The sequence below is a fragment of the Sinocyclocheilus grahami genome, unplaced genomic scaffold (genome assembly GCF_001515645.1).
Source record: "Sinocyclocheilus grahami isolate Dianchi unplaced genomic scaffold, SAMN03320097.WGS_v1.1 scaffold467.1, whole genome shotgun sequence".
Taxonomy (NCBI): Eukaryota; Metazoa; Chordata; class Actinopteri; order Cypriniformes; family Cyprinidae; genus Sinocyclocheilus; species Sinocyclocheilus grahami.
In genome coordinates, this window is record NW_015505646.1 from 81,903 (window position 1) to 103,296 (window position 21,394).

The following is a 21,394-nucleotide window of genomic DNA, read 5'->3' on the forward strand; positions in this document are numbered from 1 at the left end:
GTGTGTGTGTGTGTGTGTGTGTGTGTGTGTGTGTGTGTGTGTGTGACCTGGAAAATAAAACTATTGCCAAATTATTTTATTTAAAAAAAAAATTTTTTTTGCAGAAACAAATGTAAAAACACTTAAACACACCTAAAAAGGTTTCAACATTGTACATCATACAATATGTTGAAGAGGAAACAAAAGTATTTGGGAAAGGATTACAAATACAAAATCCAATAAAATATCTTCTAAAGTCTGTCTCAGGGTGTTAGTGTAAGATAAGCAAATCAGCTAAATCTAGCAATGACTGGATTGGCTATTTGTGCTATCATGTTGTCACAAAGTATTTGAATTCCAATGCCCTTTTCAGTGCACCTGGTCTATATGTTGTGTGAAGATTACTCAGCTGTTTGAGGTGTGCTGATCTCATTTTGATGACTTAAATTACATCACACAGTTATGAGTGAAAGAGCCATTCTGAGTGAAAGATAATGAGAATTATTGCTTTCTTGCACAGTGGTTCTGGTTAAGATAGCCTAATTAGTTTATGGGTAGGAGTTTTATTTGAATTTTTTTTTAAACGACATGCCTTTAAGGCTGCATAATCGCAACTAAGTACTATCTGGTTTAAGCTTAGATATCTATCTTGCTTTAGAAAAGCCAAGAATGAATGAATGAATGATGCAAGTTACTTGTCAAGAAAATGAATTAGCAAATTGAAACCAAATTAACATATCAGGTCTATTTAATTTAATTGAAGGTTGTTTTTCCTCCAGTTTCCAAGACCATGAATGCAGTATGAAGATTATTTTACAGATTATTTTACACCACATGGGGGCATTTAACATCTTGTGAAGCATATGCTCTCTATCCCCATAACTGCTTCGTTTTTCTGGGTTTGCTGAGAATGCAATCATTGTGAAACATGTTCTTAAACTCCTGTTAAAACAGGCTGGAATGTTGTGACTGTTCTTCGGTCGGACAAACTTCCTTATAGCTCTATCAAGAGAATGCCCAACAACAAAGGACTATTCGTACGCAAATGTTCCCTCGCCGAAATTGAAGGCGTGACTTAGCTGCTGGAACCCCGGCCAATGATGCAGCCGCGTGTCCCTTCAATCACCTGAGAACAAACAGATCACGCTTCTAACTGACCAATCACATGCGCCGCGATCCTGCCACCATACATATAAATCAGGCTGACAGCCCAAGCTCCTGGTCAGAGAATGAGAGAACACCCAACACAAAATAATCAGTCAAATAACTGGACCTGCCGGTCGGATATTATACATCTTAATTTCTGTCGGTGGCCAGGTACGTAGCTTTCTTTTATTTATCAGACTGCATTTGTGTGCAATGCACGTGTCTGCTTTTGTGAACGTCAATTTGGGATTATGCGACTGCATTCTTTTTTTGATAGCGAGTTCATTTGAAACCGAATTGACTTGTTGTTTTGTGAAATCGCCGTTTATCAATATTTCACGCTGTGATGTAATACTGCCGCGCTGTGAGCATGGCTACCGGTTGCTATCTATGTAGTCGAGGATGCGCAGGAAAGCTTCGAGTTGAATGCTTGTGGCTACTTTGACTTGTTTGTTTGTTTGTTTGTAGAGCAGCGATGATGCTTTTTGCATTGATCTACTGATTTGTGCGATCAATACTGATTTCCATGCTGATCGAACAACCCTTTCACAAGTGAATGCAAGAGAATTCCATCTGGTCTGGTCTTTCCCAACCCCTTTTAAACCCGATTTGTAAAGCTCAAGGCACATTTTGTATCTTAATTATTGTCTGATTTTTTGTTTTAACATGCCATACTAAATATTCACTGGGGTACACAAATCCCTGGTTGGGAATAAAAGGATTATTATCCAATCAATGCCGTTTGTTTTATTAGTGACAGGCCTCTGTGTTGAAATTGATTAAATTAGCATGTTTGTTTGTGCTTAAGTCTTTTACCTTAACTATTGGTCCTTGTGCTGTATGTTTTGATGCTTATGCAAGTGGCTTCATATTGAAGGAGCAACAATATTTTCAATGTGTTACTTCGTAGTGTTGTAAAATCTGTTTTCCTTCTATTTAGGTGTTTTATAGTAATAAAAATGGCCACGTCTGCCAGTGCTCAGTTGAGTAAAGTGGTAAAACGGCAGTATATGGAACTGCCTCAGGGAGACAACGTACAAGCCATGTATATCTGGATTGACGGAACCGGAGAAGGACTGCGATGCAAGACCAGGACACTGGACTCCGAGCCTAAAAGCATTGAAGGTAAGCTAGACAAAGCCACATCAATCTACATTGAAATTGATATATTTCAATTTAAGTCTGGAAATTCTAATGGATCCGGTTTCGTTCTTCAGATCTTCCTGAGTGGAACTTTGATGGTTCCAGCACGTATCAATCCGAAGGCTCCAACAGCGACATGTATCTCATCCCCTCTGCCATGTTCAGGGATCCTTTCCGCAAAGACCCCAACAAATTGGTCTTGTGTGAGGTGCTCAAGTACAACCGGAAAACTGCCGGTACGTTTGTTTGAGAATAAAATATCATCTGTGTTTGTTTGATCGGGGTTTGCTTGAAGACTTATAGCTTGTCTGGTCTCGAACACAGAAACCAACCATCGTCATACATGTAAAAAGATCATGGAAATGATAGATCATCAGATCCCTTGGTTTGGCATGGAGCAGGAGTATACCATCCTGGGTACCGATGGACATCCCTTTGGTTGGCCCTCCAATGGGTTCCCTGGTCCCCAAGGTAAGGAGGGCTCATCATAATTGGTCATATCAATGATGTTCTCAAGATGTCTGGTCATAACATGCTGCTCTGATATCTACAGGACCTTACTACTGTGGAGTTGGAGCAGATAAAGCTTATGGCAGAGACATTGTGGAGGCGCATTACAAAGCCTGCCTCTATGCTGGTGTGAAGATCTGTGGAACCAATGCTGAAGTTATGCCAGCTCAGGTAACCTCCATTCCAGTGTGTTCTGGAACAAACACTACAGGCAGCCATTAAGTGTATTAAGCCATCTAAGATTACCCTTTTGGAATGTGACCTTGATTCTTCCATTAATTCTTGATTAGTTTTAACATGGCTTTTATTTTCCAGTGGGAGTTCCAGATTGGCCCCTGTGAAGGTATCAGCATGGGAGATCACTTGTGGGTAGCTCGTTTCATCTTGCACAGAGTTTGTGAAGATTTTGGTGTGGTAGCCTCATTTGATCCTAAGCCAATCACTGGCAACTGGAATGGCGCTGGTTGCCACACTAACTTTAGCACCAAGGAAATGCGGGAAGATGGTGGGCTTAAGTAAGTACTAATAGGCTTTTTTTTTTTTGTGTGTTTTTTTTTTTTTTTTTTTTTTTTTTTTTAATTGGTTGCAAATGAAAATCATAAATGGCTGGCTTTGATTTGTTCATGATTTTTTTTTTACATTTTTTAACAAGAGTATTAAACTATTGTTTTGTATATCCTTAACTAGATGCATTGAGGAGTGCATTGATAAGCTTGGAAAGAGGCACAACTACCACATCCGTGCCTATGATCCAAAGGGAGGCCTGGACAATGCTCGCAGACTGACTGGCCACCATGAAACCTCCAACATCCATGAGTTCTCTGCAGGCGTGGCGAACCGTGGCGCTAGCATCCGCATCCCACGAACTGTGGGACAAGAAAAGAAGGGTTACTTTGAGGATCGCCGCCCATCTGCCAACTGTGACCCCTATGCGGTCACCGAGGCCCTGATTCGCACATGTTTTCTAGATGAAGAGGGTGACGAACCTGTGGACTACTAGATCTCTCTTCTCCTGGACTGAACTTTCCTCCCCTTCTTGCCATAACTCCATTTTCTTTCTTTTTTTTCTTGGCCATCAAGCCAAATTAGTACTGTATCTAGTTTTCTATCAGGGTGGTTCTAACTTGGCATTTTAATATCGCTGAAGTTGACTGGTCAACTTAACATTTTAAGATTAAATGTGAAGTTAACCTGATTTGACTGGGGACACGGTGTTGCAGGGCATGTTTTTCCCCCTCCCGCCTTCCCTCATTTTAATTGTTTCTTGGATTGGATGTTTAACATTAACGTTGAAAGCTCTCTATGATCCCATGACTCTACCATTTGGTAATTAAGATGGACTGAAAAGTGACTCAAGTGCACAGAAGAACCTAGGGCTGCCAAGGCTAGACATCTAATTTCTTTTAAACAATAGCTAGTTGTTGCGCATGTTGACTTGATTATTCAAGTATGTAATGTTTCAATGCGTCTTACTGACAGTGTATTAATTGGCAAATTTTGGTATCCATTTTGACTGTACACACTACACTGTTCTTGTTGTGCGGTACACTTCACCGTTGAGGTCCAGTAACTGTCCTGTTTTTATATTTGTGGAGCTGTTATTTGTCATGTTAAATCCCTGATTCATCAAGGATTTGATCTTGTTTTTGTCTACTACTATGACGTAACTGCACCTGTTTTGGTAAAAACCTTTAAGTTGCTAAAAAAAAAAAAAAAGGAGACTTAAAAATTTATTTTTTACCACAAACGTGTCTTGTGTGTTTCCTCCTTTACAGTGGTGATGTCTTGCTTGTACTTGCCGATCTGACTCGTATGCTATTTTGGCATTACAAGATCCCATGTTTTGAAAACCGGGCAAGATGAGTATAGCAAAGCAATATACAAAGACTCAACATGGATTCCAATTTGAGATTTTCCTCTCAAAAATACAATCCACCCTTAGTCCTAATTAACTGAAAGCTTGGCATTATTAAACACTCATTTTAATAAAATAAAAAAAAATGTTAAGATTTGAATAGCAAGTTTTTATTGCCATTGACATTTGATCTTGTTTTAAGCATAAACTTCCTTTAATTTTGCTCAATATTACAGAAAAGACTTCATATTATAATTTTGCATGCCATGACTATGAGTTTAAGACTCCGCTCCAATTTAGGACCTTCTAAGGCTATAATTTGTGGAAGGGCAAGTTAAGACTTAAGACCTACAGAAACCCTAATAAGGGAGCATAAATCTATGCAGCGCATTAAGTATTTGCAAATTAATGTCCAGTTTTGCAAAAAAAAAAATGTAACATGCAAAACTTAATTTTTCAACTTTGTCCTAAACTTCCATTTACTTCTGAATCACAGGTAAAAGATTATTATTTGTTAGCTTTATATTTGGCAAGTATATAGATCCAGTACATTTCAAGTATATCTATAAGGATAGATCTATATAGTATATAGATCCAGGATTTTCATTTTAGGGGGTTCTGCTTTTTATATATATATATACCCTCATCGTTTAGTATATGCGTGCTTCATATGCACTAGAGGAAACTTGTGGTGTGATGAGGGGTGAACGAAGCGAAAGCTTAGGCTACAGTAGATGGGGAACCGATTGCTCCCCCATGATATTTTGTAAACTGTATTTATGACAAAGAACCGCACAGATGCAGATACACACACCTATCCTCTGTTTCTCGCGCTGCGCCGCCGCGGCCGGTCTGCGGATTGAAAAAGAACGCGCTGAAAGACGGGGAGGAGCCGATCGAAGTCTGCCGCCGTTTTCATATGAAATTTAAAGGGGACTGAGGTGATCACGAATTCGTGTACAGTTTACAGGAACTAATGGCAAAATTTTAGGGGGGTTTGCACTTCTCGGCCACTGTACTATAGCCCTGCAGTGTATTGGTCAACATAGAGATTAAAATGTTTTCTTTCTGAAACATAACAAACTATTCAAACCCACATAGCAGGGATATTTGCAGCTCAACTTTTGCAACATCATCAATAAACTGCTCTTTATCTGTTTGCAAGGAGCCCATAAACACGGTTAACAGTAAAGTAACATTCACTAACAGCCTGATTACACGCTGTTTGTTGGCTCTCACACTGGGCGTCTCGGTTTCATGCTATGAAGTGCAGGGACATCCAAGCTTTCCTGGGACAAAAATATTTACTTTATGTGTTGTTGTTTTTGAGCAGGATTAACAAATTTGTTGTGGAACCTTTCACCTACATTCCCATGCTTAATGTTTTCTTTCTGAAACATAACAAACTATTCAAACCCACATAGCAGGGATATTTGCAGCTCAACTTTTGCAACATCATCAATAAACTGCTCTTCATCTGTTTGCAAGGAGCCCATAAACACGGTTAACAGTAAAGTAACATTCACTAACAGCCTGATTACACGCTGTTTGTTGGCTCTTACACTGGAACAAAGGGGCGTCTCGGTTTCATGCTATGAAGTGCAGGGACATCCAAGCTTTCCTGGGACAAAAATATTTACTTTATGTGTTGTTGTTTTTGAGCAGGATTAACAAATTTGTTGTGGAACCTTTCACCTACATTCCCATGCTTGACAGACTGACAAGTCATATATAGCCTTGTGATTGGCTCCCCAAAGCGACTTCCAACCAATCATAAATTAGAATGGTGTTTCTGTCCGGGTGCTTGGGAAAAGTTGTTGCTGGGAAGTTGTGCTTAAGTGTGGAGTTAAAATAGACTTTGAAGAAGTCCAGTGCTTTCTTGTTATGATATTTGTTTTTAATCCAAAAGACTTCTCAGAATCAACAGGTAAACTTTGATAATTTAATTTAATATTTAATCATTACATTTTGAGATTGGAACAAATGAGCATTATATGATTTTGTAATCATGCTGAAAATTTTTTTGTAATCAGTCTGAAAAAAATTGCAAGCTAAGGATAAAAGTGGCTTGTTTTGCTTATATATATATACAGGTTTAACTCAAATGAGCAATAAAATATGCATATGATAAACCCTAAAAAAGTGATATTTTTAAAATAAAAGTATTAATTATTCAATTCCATTTATTTACTGGCACAGACATTTCCATTTGAGTGCTACTCATGCATAAATCTGAACATAATCAATGATTGTACAGTAGGTGTTGATAATGTAGTTTAATGGAGATTATTTCTCATTAGCAAATAATAGCATGGCTTGCATCTGCCATGAATCATGCAGAGAGAAGCACTTCAGGCTGCTGACCCAGTTTCCTTCCTGCCTTTAAAAACAGACAGTGAAGACAGGAACATGTTTCAGAAGGATAATGATGGTCATTTTTAATTGACCTTTTTGTCTGCTGTCTTGTAACACAATAACTCCTCAACCAGATCTGTGGACATACGCGATGCTGCAGGCATGCAATGTTGTTGCAATGTGCCAGTGCTATGAAAAAACAATACAATCATAAACAAATGAGCAGTATGCGTTGCTTAATCTTCTTCAGATGCACCATGTCTTTCCAAATATCACTTTTGACCCTTAGATAACAAGCTCTCTGAGACCCGCCACTCAACAATTGTTTGGTGGGGAGGGATGATGCTCAGTTGCCATGGCGACCACCGGAATGCTCAGGCTGAACCGAGCTGGTTCTAGTAGGGAGAGGAAAAAAACATGGTTATGCAATCAGAAGGGAGACACAATCACCAGGTACAGGAAACAAAGCAGTACAATTAACCTCCAGTTAAATAATGACATTTGTTACACTCAACAACTGGATTATCCAATGCCTCAAAAAGGGCATTTTTATTAGCAACATGCTCTTTTTCAGAAATACTTTCATTTGCAGCTGCTGGTATTATTCAACATATTCAATATATTATTGAATATTATCCAATATATTCAACTGCATCATTGGTGATTGATTGACAAGCAGTGCAGCCACTTTTGAGGTTATATAACAGCAATCACACTGTAAGTAGGCTATTGCAGTATTTCTTTGTTAAGCATGCTTGAGTTTCAGTGAATATAAGTAAATATATATTAGGGATGCAACAATACAGTTAGCCCACGGTTCAATACATATCTCTTTTTTTTATACCACGGTTTTCTGTTCGGTTTAATTTAAAATTTAATTTAAAATGCGATTTTTCCAGGAAATCCCTAATATGAAGCAAGGCATCACTATCTCTGTGACTAAATAAAAAGAATATAGAAACATTTTTAATGATGAAACGTGAAGACAATAAACATTAGATTGTGACAGTATATGGGTTTTCTCTGTTTTCTCTGTTATCTCTGGTATTTTTGCATCCATTAAGTATATTTATAATTCATTGTTAATCGGCATAGCCTTTATTACAGTATAGAATATGATTCTGCCTCATTCTGTGATAGCAAGCCACATCAGATCAGAAAAGGAAGTTATTTCAAACATTCGACTGATGTTGTGGAGTAAAAAAAGTTATCTTTTGTTGGACAACGGGTCTAGAAATGCTTCACATTGCAAGTCATTACAAGGGAAGATATTTGGCGTGTGTTGCTTTCTCAAATGCACATTATAAACGAGGAGGAGTTTCCTCATCTCAGCATGTAGACTCACGACGAGCACACAAACAAAGCCAATCCAGAGAGAAATAAAATGCACTGAAATTAATTAAACGCAAACTGAAAAAAATGCAATTCACAAGTGCGTATTGAACCGTGGATGTCGTGCCGAAACAGTTCAATATTATATTAATAATTGTGGCATCCCTAATATATAAGGCCGCATATGGCAAAAAAAAAAAAAAAAGAGAAATGTAATAAAAAAAGAATGAAAGTGATTATTGCCCAAAGGCTGAATAAATAGAGGGGGTAATGAAGCAAACTGAGCACTACATACTGGGTTTGTGGACTGGTTGTGACCAGCTCTTTGACTATGGCTGTCTGTAATCCTGTGAATGTCAAGATTATGGATTTTGGTTGTGTTTCTTTCATTTCCTGTTCTCCCGATTAGTTTTGTTCCTTGACCTAGTTTTCCTTAGTTCCCTTGTTTAGTTCATTCTGTTCACCTGTGTCCTGTTAAATAAGTCATTAGTTCCTCTCTTACGTTTATATAAATACCCCTTGTTTAGTTCTCTCAGTTGCCAGTTATTGTTTATGTCATTTGTTTGCCTTCCTCCTGGATTCCCTGCCTGTTTTCCTGTGGATTACTATTAAATATTGTGTTATTAATCTCCTGCGTTGTGCGCTTGATCTCCCACCAGTGAAAGTGAAAAGGCAGCGTGTAATCGGAGGTGGGAGAGGAGGGTATGGAGATAGAATTGTTGCATAATTCCAAATAAATAATTATGATCCACAAATAAATGTAAAGTTAGTTATTGTGTAGAGCGCTGGCTCAGAAGTCTGAAACATGTCCATTACTTCTTTATACCAAGACCCTATTAGGCCTGGAGACTTCCATGACTAGTTGTGTGAAAAGCGAGAACAACACCCCAGAGGTTGGAGCAACATTTGTGAAGCCTCATGGGACATAAATGCCCACAGCCACCCAAGCAGCTGCTAGTATGCTTAATTACAGCACCGGTTGCTGGCATCACAGCTGCACTAAAGATAGGGAAAAAACTGCAAAGCAACAAGTGTTTTAACTGTGGGTGTGAATACTTTCACATTACTTTAAATAAAAATCAATGCCATAAAATTACATATCCTTCTCTGATTCTTTCCTCTGATTTTCTGGATGTTACTATTTCTGCATGTATAGTATGAACATTTTCTGTACCATAGATGTTATATAACTATAGATGTTAATAAAGAACCTTTATTTTTTAAAGTGTATGAAATACCTGGATGGCTTATATTACATTACATGCCAAAATGAACACTAGGACAGGCATTTTCTGTACCATAGATGTTATATAACTATAGATGTTAATAAAGAACCTTTATTTTTTTAAAGTGTATGAAATACCTGGATGGCTTATATTACATTACATGCCAAAATGAACACTAGGACAGAATTCTACACAACAATGTATACTTTACTTTTCTGGGTATGGTATTTTACAATTCAATGTGCTTGACTTGATCATCTGTTTCCAGTGTAGCAAACGAAGAAAGTAATATTACTCACAATTTTAGCATATTTTTCTTGACATTTTTCTGATCAACTGCTAAATAATGAAATTTGATTTAAAAAACTAAGTGTTTATATTTCCAAGTTTCACCTACTGAAACAAACATGCAATATGGTGAAGTCATGTGACGACAACAAAATAGCATTTTGTTTGAAATGCTGCATAATTCAGTTTAGCTTCATGTTAATGGTAACCAATATACACTTAAGAAAAATGGTTCTAAACAGTACCAGAAAAGGGTTCTCCGGCTTGTAACAATAGCAGAACCCTTTTTAGTGCCAAATAGAACCTTTTTTATAAGTTTCCATATAGAACCATGCTTTGAAAATGCTTTATCCTCCTGAGACCCAGCTATGGAGTTTTTGCCTCTGTAGTGGACATTATATGTTAGTGAATTTCTCTGAGACCTCACATGTCACAGTTTTAAGTCTGGATGTCCTGTACAGAGCACATTCAGTGCTTTCTTCACAAAGCTTTTTATTTTATGAAGGCCAAAAGCAAAAATTGATAGTATGTGAGCCCTTCACAATCTTTAAAAAAAAATATATATATAAAGACATGGTTTTAATATTTTTTGTGACTGGGTATGTTTATACATAAACCCAAGTAATAATAAAAAAAAGCTAACAATATGACCTATAAATTAATCTCTTTTACTTAGTGGAGAAGAGGAGAGAAGTCTCCACAGCTTAGCAGAGCTGCACACTTATGTGACCAAAACTAAAAGAAAAAGTGATAAGAACATGTTCGTTTGGAAACCAGTTACATTTCTAAAGTTAAATTTGAATTTTAAGAATAAAATCATTTACCAGTTGAGAGTGTGTTGACAGTCTGTGTAGTTGGATCACTGAACTCCAGAAAATCAGTAATGATGTGTCATAAAGCAAGGCCAGACACAACGGGTAAGTGAAAGACAGGATGGTTTATTGAACAAGATGTGGACGAGTGGAACGGGTTAGGTTAAGGTAGGAGAGTCTCAACAGAGTGAAGGATTCCAGGGTTCTTATCCGAGTTCTGAGGGTGAGTGTCTGATGCCGGTTTCGTGGGAGATCGTGGAACAGCTTCCAATGAGTCATTGGAGGATCGTGGGAGAACCAGAAGGTAAGTCTTTCTAGGAGAATATCATATAGCGAGCCCAGAACTGTCCATAGGGGTGGCCAATAGACCGGACAGTGAGTGACTGTGATGTGTGTGTATTTGTAGTGTGGCTTGATTGGTGACAGCAGGTGCGGGTGATTGGAACTCAGGTGACTGTGATCGGGTGATTATCCTGGCTGGTGACTGCAGTGACTGTGATGAATCCCTGACATGATGAGCTTTGTCAGTTACAGATTTGAAAAACAAATGGGTGGGAATAAAGAACCCTAAACTCTAACACAAAGAACCATTTCAGCATAAAAGGGTTCTTTAGAATGCTATGATTCTGAATAAAACCATTACTGCATGTAAAGAACCTTTAAAGAACCATCTTTTTTTAGAGTGTAGAGTATGATACTGTGTGCAGAATTCAGTAGTAAGCTAGTATTGTATTCAGAACTTCAGAAGCCAATCACTCTTTAATTCTTTCAGCACTCATGCGTGATTGGGTCAGCCTTGTGGTGTGCTGCATAGATGTTCTTAGCCCTCAGACTCTCACCTGTCATGTGCTTAGCTCGAGCCTCTCTTTATGACACAGTGACACAGTTTTCACCCTCATACATACAGTAGCAACGAGAACTGTTGTTCTAACATAAGAGAGCGCAAACATTCCTTGTGGAGTTTCCTGAATTGATGAAAGGGGACAGCCCAACTCAAGTCAATTGAAACAGCCAAGTCAGAATATAACACTGTTTTCTGGAAAAGTTTGTGAACACTTCAGGCATGTTTTTTTTTTCAGTTTCTCATGCACCTGTTGAGCCATTGTTTATGGAAGTAAAATAATGTCATATGTCTTTGAAACAAAAAAGCATGTTGAATAGCACTAACTGAAAAAATAATGCATTGCATTAACAGTGCTTGCATTTTAATGCCTTGTATTTCCAGGGCTTGCATTTTAATAACTCGCCTTAGACAATACTTTCCCTAAGTCTGTACACTACACACATATTTGTTAAGAATAAAATTACAGTAATTCACCAAAATGGGGTTTTTCGTGTTCCAAATGTTGTATGTTTCTAGTATATTACTAGTGACCAGGCTGACTTGCTACAGTTGAAACTTTGCCAATATATTCCTCACTGTATATACAGTATATAATTATTCTTAAGAAATTACTGTAATTCACATAAAGTTTTTTTTTTATGTTCCAAAGGTTGTAGTGCATTCCTAGTGACTAGACTGATTTACTATAGGTAAGATTTTGCTAATACCTCCCTTGCTGTACATAAAGTACATCAATATTTTATAATACAACCTTTGGAACATGAAAAATCCCTTTTGGGGTCTTACAGATTTTTTAGTTTTAGTTTTAAATAATTGTGAATACGGTACAGTACCGTAAGGCAGATATTGGCAAAATATCACATGAAGTCAGTCTTGTAACTAGCAACGTACCTCAACCTGTGGAGCATGAAAAAACCCTTTTGGTGAATAGTTTAAAAAAAAGATATGTGTGTACTGTACATACTGTAAGGGAGATATTGGCAAAATCTAACCCGTAGTAAGTCAGTCTTGTATCTAGCAACGTACTACAACCGTTTGAACATGAAACCCCTTTCCAGGGATCTTTATATGTAAATAATTGTGTACTGTACATATATGAAGGGAGGTATTGGCCAAATCTCACCTGTAGAAAATCACTATAAGCAATACAAGCTTTATAATTTGGCAGTGTGTTATTTTACATTTTTATTAAAATACATTGGACGTTTTAACCCAGTCAGACGGCCCTTGGGTGCGATAGCGCGTCAATACTTTCTTCGGTTTAAATTTGCAGCAATAATACACCTAGGCGGTTTTGATCTCCTTTTTTTATGTCGATATAAAGTGGTTGCATATTGTTAAAACTAATCGCAGTATCGATATCTTTGTAGGACTGTCGACTCTATAGATCAGTGGTAAGGGAAAGCAATTATAAAGAAAATGCAGCCGTTGCGTTCTTCTGACCTCATTTGCTTGCCTGTATATAGTTTGCATAATCATCAATAAAGTGTATTCTGAGATCTGAGGTCTTATATCACTGTGTTAGTTCACTAAGGAGCATTATGCCTCTTTGGGGAATCCTGGAGTGTGACGCGAGGGGATTGCGCTTGCTCCATTTCTGCAGATCAGTTTTTGTAAATTAATGACTTAATGCACCTGTTGCTTTGGTCTTCATCAGCAGCTGCTTGCGCCACCTGCTGGTGAGCGACAGACAGCAGCTGGAGATCAAGCATCGGTGCTCAACTGCGATTCCTGCAGATCGCGGATGTACGAATTTTAACCACTGAATTTGTGGAAGCGAATTTGGAAAGTGAAATAAAATGGACCGAAATTTGCCTGTCAATTATTATACAACGTATTTTTAAACCGATTGAATATTTTGGAAGTGAATTCTGGAAGGTGATTATGAATTATTGAATTTTTAATTGTGAAAATGTGTGTGAAACGTTTTGAATTGAAATATTCACAGCTTAAATAAACAAGTATGTTAGATTTCAGGACCTGAAAATGCAAGCCCTGGAAATACAAGGCATTAAAATGCAAGCACCGTTAATGCAAAGCATTATTTTTTCAGTTAGTGCTATTCAACATGCTTTTTTGTTTCAAAGACATATGGCATTATTTTACTTCCATAATTGTTTTACCCTTCTTGAGCAAGCATGTTGTATGTACACTTTGGGGTCAGTAAGATTTTTTTCTTTTTCTTTTGCGTGAAACTGGTCAAATGTGACAGTAAAGTCGTTTAGAATGTTATTTTCACATATTCTGAAAATACATGAATTACATGCATAGTCGAATGATTTCTGAAGGACCATGTAACACTGAAGACTTGAGTAACGGCTGCTTTGTCATCATAGGAAGAAATTACATTTTAAAATAGAAAACAGTTATTTTGAACTGTAATACTATTTCACAATATTACTATTTTTACCTTCATTTTTGATCACATAAATGCAACCCTGGTGATCATAAGACACTTCAAAAACATTTCAAAACTTACCGACCCCAATCTTTTAAACAACATTGTATGTATGATATCAAGTGGACAGTGACGGGGCTCAGTTTTATCCCTCAGAGCAAAATTGAGGTATAAACTCAAGGATTCTGTTAAAGTACTACAGAATTCAGACAGCTGCGTGACCTTTGACCTGTGGGGAATCAATGCTGATGTAAAGGTAAAGGCCACACAGAACATGTGTGGAGCAGAGAAGATGTGTCTTCTGGTGTGGTTTGAGGGTCTAACATACTAAACCCAAAATAGCGATACAAAGGACCACATGTGAATCAGACCATTTTGACAGTGAGGTAATTTAATGCACCATTTCCCCAATTTCACCTTCAGCAAACAGGTCATCATTATCATTTGGACTTTATGGAGTATGATGAGAGGCAAAAAGGAATCGATCAAATAATAGGAGAAAGAAAACAAGTCTGTAAACAGGCCTTGAGTGGGCATTGGCTGAGACTGGTTCTGTTAAGTAACACGGGTGTAAAGCCACGTAACTATATCAAGGGTCAGACGCTTCGGTTGCAAGAATGGAGAGAAAGCACTGGCACTGAGGAACCAGGCATTTCCTGCTAATCACATGCTCAGTCTCAGAGCTCAGAGTCCTCCCTTTTGGTAAACCCTGCCCTATAACTTAAAACAGCACAGTGAGGGTCTCCATAACCCCTCCAAACCAGAGTTTGCTTAAAGAGAAGTGTATGTTTTGTTTTTTCCTTTTTTTCTGTGTCGTACAAAATGTTCTGGCCTTGAAAGAACCATGGCAGACTAAACACAAGGCTTTTATAAAGACTATTTGATAGTCACTGTATGTATGGGACACAGTAGTATTCACATTCTGGTATAATATTATTACATTTATGATTAGCATGATTAAGTGTGTAATATATATATTATATATATATATATATATATATATAAATTAATATATCTTATTTTAGGATATTTTTACTGAAGAAAAATTTTGTAATATGCATAAAACATCCTCATCCTCAAGTTTGTAAAATATGGTAAAAAATGTATTTAGCTTGTTGAGAATCCAAATAATCAGGCCAATAAAACATTTGCATGTGAATATATTAAGCTCCTCATTGAAAAACTATTCATTACTCTGTTGTTGAAAATGGCCTTTGACACTTTTAACCATGGAAAACCTCATATAATTGTCATATAATACACTTTATATGATTCCATTTTCGTTTTAGATAAGTGTAAAACTTCAATATAGAGCATCAACTCTCAAACCCACAAACCTCGAGCTGCTTTGAGTGCTATTCCAGTGAGCTGTACAGTTTGTTTGTGGTAAGAAGAATCAGTCTGTCGCCAGGTTACAATATTCTCCATGTGGAGGAAAATACCACGTCTTTACCCTTGAGAAAGCATAACCTGTGTTGCCATGATACATGGATATATCTTGCTATACAAATAGGCTGAATGTAACGGGGCAATTACTGTATGTATGATGTTCCTGATAAAGGCATACGGCTGTAAAAGACAGAACCACCACCACAGGTCTCTGTGATGTTCTGGTCCATAGATATGGCACAAGATCTTCCTTCACTGCAAGTCTACAGGATTTTTCACTTATTTCTTATATGCGACTAAAAGCATGGAATGACAAAAACATGAAACACAGTCAAATCCTTTACTGCATCATTGCTGCAGTACTTCCATCTCTGTTTCATTTGTGTATTTATAACAGCCAAAAACTGCAGTTTTGATTGACATGTCAAGAAAATGTCCCCAAAGACTCTTTCTCCCTTAATTCATTTGCACCGACAGACATTGCATGAAACAGCATGTGAATATTATGGTGCTGATGATCGACTTTTTGACTTGGAAACATCCAACTGACACGTGAAGGCATGGTTATTGTTTACCTTGAATGTGTAGAATTGGCAGGCTGCTGAAAAAACATCTAGAACACTGATAATCAAAAACTTTGGGCCCATTTTAAATAGCAGCCTCTGGTGGTGGGTCAGTGACATGACATTTGTGGAAATTATATGTTGTGGATTTAGCTAATGTAACTGATGCCATAACAATGTAGAACAGGTAAATATACTGTATTACAGTAGTTTTATATCCGTGGTAGTTAGCAGTTATGGAGTAAAACATGATAAGTGATCACATGACATGAATCAGGTCACCCTCATGACAGCCCTCCTGACTTGAGCTTAAGACAGCTTTACTGCTTTTACAAGATAAGATGTCTCTGTCATGTATGTACTGAACTGTCCTACTGTCCTATATATATTCTATCTGAATATATATTCTTATGCAATTGATTTCTGTCATTAAATTTCAGCCATTACTCCAGTCACATGATCAGAAATCATTCTAATATTCTGATTTGATGCTCAGGAAACATTACTTTCTCATTGAAAACAGTTTTTTCTGGTAATTATTATTGTGGAAACTGTAATACGCTAACATTCAAAAGTTTAGGTTAAGTAAAGATGGATTAAACTGATCGAAAGTGAAAGTCAAGACATCTATATTGTTACAAAAGATTTCAATTTCAAATAAATGCAATGAAAATGCTATTCATTTAAGAAACGTGGAATAAATGTAGAACAATTATATTAGGCAGCTAAAAAAATGTGTTCAACTTTGACAGTAATAAGCTCCATTAGTATCTAATAACTGATCATCAATAATAACTGAGCTCCAAATCAGCATATTACAATGAATTCTAATGGAGCACGTGACACTGAAGACTGAAGTATTGCTGCTGAAAATTCAGCTTTGCCATCACAGGAATCAATGACATTTTAAAATATATAAAAAACAGTTATTTTAAATTGTAAAAATATTTCACAATATTACTGTATTTAGGCTACTGTATTTTTGCCGTTTCAGTAAGAGACTTCTTTCAAAAATATTTAATAAATCTAAACCAATCCCTAACTTCTGAACAGTAGTGTAAATAAAAAATATATAAATATACTAAAATATTTATAAATGTTGCATAATATATCATCATACATGCAGGTCAGAAGTTTTAAAGTGCATTGGGAATTGATGTGCTTTATGATACTTTAAATACCTCCACAAGAAGATTAAGCCATTGCTTTTTTTATGTCAGAAAAAGAAACAGCCTGTGACCCAAAGCTCGCAGTAATAATTTCACAGCCAACTTGCCCTCTGCCGTCCCTCTTGTGATTAAAGGTTGACTATATATCTTATGGAGGGCGCAGCTGAACTCGGACAGTGCCTTGCGTCTGCTGTTCTCTGCTAATCCGTGTAAATCCTTTATTTTCCTCAGAACAGAGTGGATGGACTTATATCTGAAACACAACCGAACTAGGCTGAGAGGACAGCGTAAAAGACAATCTGTTGAGTTCAGAAGACGTTCATGTCTGGAATCAACAGTATAATCCTGAGCAAGTAATCAAAAAACAGTGATGCATGAAAGACAGAGAGTGATGCAAGTGTCCACAACTGTTCATTGAGAGATTGCATCTTTAGGTGGGAAACAGCTGATTAAGATTGGTGTCAATGTGAATGCACTGCACAGAATCTGTACACGCTGATATGGGGGCCACTGCTAAAAGTATATGGCCCACCCTTATAATTCCAGGCCCTGTGAATTCAAGCAATGGCCCTCCCTTATGTCTAAACTCTGTTTATTTCGCAATTTGATCCATGCAGTCACACACATGGAAAATGTTTGCATGACATTCTTGGGGAATCTGTTTTCGGTTACACATCTATAATGGTAATTTGAGAAATAGTGAGCACTGAATGACTGTGCTATTCATGCACTCATGCACTGAAAAACAAGCACACACAGGCCATGTTGATCATTTACCATTGTAAATGAAAGTTTTATTGTCTTAGAAGTTTAAATAAGTTTAAGTTTAAATGATAGAGACATTTTCTTGCTTGAAAGCTTTGTACTACCCTTGTAAGAAATAAGTGCACTTAATTTCAGCGAATGTGTATTTCGAGGGGTGAGAACCAGAAGGGAGTAAATGACATTTTTGGTGAAATGGAGATATATATATATCAAATGAAAGCTCTTAATGAGCTCTTTCTACTGGCAAAAGTACTGTCATCCATGAGTGTACATATTTTTATTACAAACAATTGAAATCAGTACATAAAGTCAGATCAAACTATGGTAACATTTTTGTTTTGGCTCTCCTGTGAAGTTGGTGAAATGTCCCTAACGCCTTTCTGGTTCTCACCCCTCGATTTGTAGTGTACTTCAAATCAAGTGTTTTTAAACTGTACTTACAGATTGAAATAAAATGCCACTTAAGTGTGCTTAAAGTGAGCATACTTTCATGACACCTTCAAAAAAAAAATGTTAAATGTAAAATTAAACTCTTTATTTAAAGTACATTTTACATAATTTTCATGTGTTGACTAACATGCTAAAACACATATGTGATTATAATTTGAACTATAGTGTGTTTTTTAATATTACATTTAAAGTTAATGTATTTTTACTAAAATACATTACTAAAACTACACTGTATTATTTCCAAAATAAGTACAGAAATCAGATAAATGTCCTGTTTTTAAGACTGAAAATTCAAAAACGTTTCCAAGATATTATGAACAGAATGGTTACAGATTAGCTTATTTGCATGACATCAAACGGGAGTATGCAACACAATGCACAATGATATTTTAATCAGTGTACATGTCCAAACAGGACAAACTTTTCAATAAGGAAACAAGAATGACGTCAGTTGTGCTAGACTTTACGTTAATGAAGTTTAATACAATAAATTCCAATGAAGAATTTAATGGCTTAGGGTCAAGTCGTAGACAACAAGTTATGTGACAAACGAGTTTTCCGCATGTAAAATAAACGTGTTATTTATTGTTATTTGACCACTTCAGCTTTCACGTTCAACAAAAGAAAAAAAAAAGCTGTGTCAGGCATATGAGTGGCTTTTAGATAACACATGAGGAAAAACATGAATTCCTTTTAAATTGCTCACTATAATATTAAACCATTGAACAGGTCGGGAAAAAAAATCATTAAGCAGTTTGGTGTGACTCATCAACCCACACAGTATCTATTTTCCCTGCACTGTTATGCAGTTCATCCAAGCTGTTGTATATTTTATTGTGTCTGGAAACTCATCTCAGGACAATTCTGATGCACAATCAATATGAAGCCACTGAAAGTCTTATGCTTTCTCTTTCAGCTCAAAGTTCTGCTCTGTTTTGCTGTGACTCAGCTTGAAAAACACCCTCCAGCAGTCAGCTGGTAGTATAAAATATATTGTTAAACTGTGTCTTTGATGGAGGGTGAACAAAGGGCAGTGCAAGAACATACAGTATGAAACGCATCCTATGAATAGGTGCCCATCCCACAAAAAGTGCAAATCAGGAACTGTCTGTTTCCATTAGCACAGGAAAAGAGAGAAATGCTGAAATTAGCCTAAATTCAAAGACTTCTGTCCTTACTGAGGAAGGATACTAAGTTCTGCTGGTCAGCTAAACAGGTTCAGACTGGAAAAAAAAAGAGCTAGGTGCTTTCTCAATTTTGTTTATTCATTTTTTTCCAAGTACGGTATGAAACGTTTAACTCTTGATTACAACTAAACAAGTGAATTTTCAGTTCAATAAGGTGAATTTATGAACTATTTTAAATATTCTACCAGGCATATAATCAGTTTACATCTTTATACTTTTATTGAGCCATTTCACACTTAATTTATATATATTTAAGAGATGTTTACACCACATGTAACAGGGTTAACAATTTTACAGTTAAATTTGACATTACTTTGTGCTGAAGCATGTGAAACTGCAAGGTGCTTCTCAGAAAGAGAATTCAGTGCTGATATTTCTCCATATTTATTTATGAATTGTTTACTGTACAAAATGATAATGACAGGGTTGACATGTACAAAGAGTTAAGAGGTTGTAAGATATTTCATTACAAATGTAAGTAAAACAGGCATTTTTAACTTGTAAATCATTCAGATCATAAGAGAATGATGTCATTATATATTTTATATGGATATATGAATTTGTTAATTTCTAAAATTGGAAAAATATTACCATAATAGGGTTAATGCATAAAATGCAGAGTATTTTTTTTTTTATTATACATTGTCAAAATGCTAATTTTGTTTTAATATATAGAATTTGGAAATATGGGGTACTGGGGTTCTCTATTTTGTCTTTTGTTGATGCATGAAAGTAAGTGCTTGGAGACAGACCTTCCCATTCATCATGCCTCAGGCCCTGTGAGGTGTTTAGAGACACTGGATGCCTGAGGGAAAGAAGACAACTCACTCGAGAAGAAGCACACATTCCAGTCAAAGCGAATGACTTCACGATATGGAGACTGCTTTCTTTGCCTTGTTCAAAGCAATCTCTTTAGAGAGATTTTATGAGCGATAAAAGCCTCGTTGACATGGTGGATTACTCCAGTACACCCTGTCTTGATTATAATGCAGACCATATTTATGGCCTTGTTTTATCAGAATGCCTGCCATAAAGACAGCTGCATGACCTGAAAGTGTACGGTTGCCTTGACTGAGAGAGCTTTGTAGATTTTGAACCAGGACCAGCTATGTACTTTTAGCCAGAGATTAGCATTAATTAGTTATATAAACAGACGCTATAGCATGATTAGAGATGACTTTTGGGTGGGTCACTTGGACTGTTAGAGGGTACATGTGTAGTACTGCTCCAGCACACAAGTTAAAGCACGACAGTTAAACACACACACACACACACACACACACACACACGGAATGCCCTTCAGTGGCTAAGAATGATAGCATTCATGGTCACTGTAAAGATAGCATCAGAGCCCGAAGAGGGTTTTATGTATGACAAGTAACTAGTGTGATTGTTTTCTCAAGTTTCTAGTCTGTCTACAAGTTAGTTGTGCCTTAATGCAAGACTGAATCTTTTGGATAGCATCGAAAATGATTTTTTGTTTGCAAAAACACTGCACTGCCCTTGTGAACGTGTGGTTAATTGTATTGAATGTGCAGTTGTAGTGTACTTCAAATCTTAAAAGTATATTTTTTAAAAGTGCTCTCAAGTAATATAATATTAATGAAATAAAAGGCCACGCTCTTAAAGAAAGCACACTTTCATGATTTTTATGATTCTTAAAACACTCAAGTACACAAAAGTGCAGTTTGTAATAATAAAGTTAAAAGTTTGTACATTTGAAATTATTATTTTTTAATAATCTTTTGTCATGCTTTAAAAAAACATACACTTATTTTGATTTGATTTGGATAATTCTTTGATCATCAACTGTGTATTGTGTATTTAAATACGTCATGCAAGTTTCAGTAGAAATTAAATTATATTTTGTTTGCCTGAAACGCTTGTCAGTACATTTGTGCATGCAGTACACATAAACCATACAGTATTTCAAAGACAATAGAAGTAATTATGAAATTACATATAAATAAGTCCTCCTTAAGT

General features: G+C 36.6%; 1 protein-coding gene and 1 long non-coding RNA gene across 2 annotated transcripts in view; both read left to right on the forward strand.

Moving 5' to 3' along the window:
- The window catches only part of LOC107553253 (uncharacterized), an 18,849-nt gene extending 815 nt beyond the window's left edge, over window positions 1–18,034 (forward strand). Inside the window, exons 2-3 of the long non-coding RNA XR_001604943.1 lie at window positions 10,348–10,363; window positions 17,973–18,034. This is a non-coding gene — a long non-coding RNA (uncharacterized lncRNA). The remainder of the gene's footprint in view (window positions 1–10,347; window positions 10,364–17,972) is intronic.
- LOC107553252 (glutamine synthetase-like) lies at window positions 1,184–4,525 on the forward strand. The gene is made up of 7 exons (XM_016235421.1): window positions 1,184–1,296; window positions 2,066–2,250; window positions 2,343–2,504; window positions 2,593–2,739; window positions 2,822–2,949; window positions 3,094–3,293; window positions 3,466–4,525. The coding sequence occupies exons 2-7, from the start codon at window positions 2,085–2,087 to the stop codon at window positions 3,776–3,778; spliced, it is 1,116 nt and encodes a 371-aa protein (XP_016090907.1). The 5' UTR covers window positions 1,184–1,296; window positions 2,066–2,084; the 3' UTR covers window positions 3,779–4,525.
- Window positions 18,035–21,394: the final 3,360 nt, after the last annotated feature.

Bases quoted from the DNA above. Each gene is read 5' to 3' on its own strand.
- LOC107553252 (XM_016235421.1), top strand. From the start codon at position 2,085: ATGGCCACGTCTGCCAGTGCTCAGTTGAGTAAAGTGGTAAAACGGCAG. The intron at 2,251-2,342 runs GTAAGCTAGACA...TTCGTTCTTCAG, and splicing joins CGAGCCTAAAAGCATTGAAG to ATCTTCCTGAGTGGAACTTT. The intron at 2,740-2,821 runs GTAAGGAGGGCT...TGATATCTACAG, and splicing joins TGGGTTCCCTGGTCCCCAAG to GACCTTACTACTGTGGAGTT.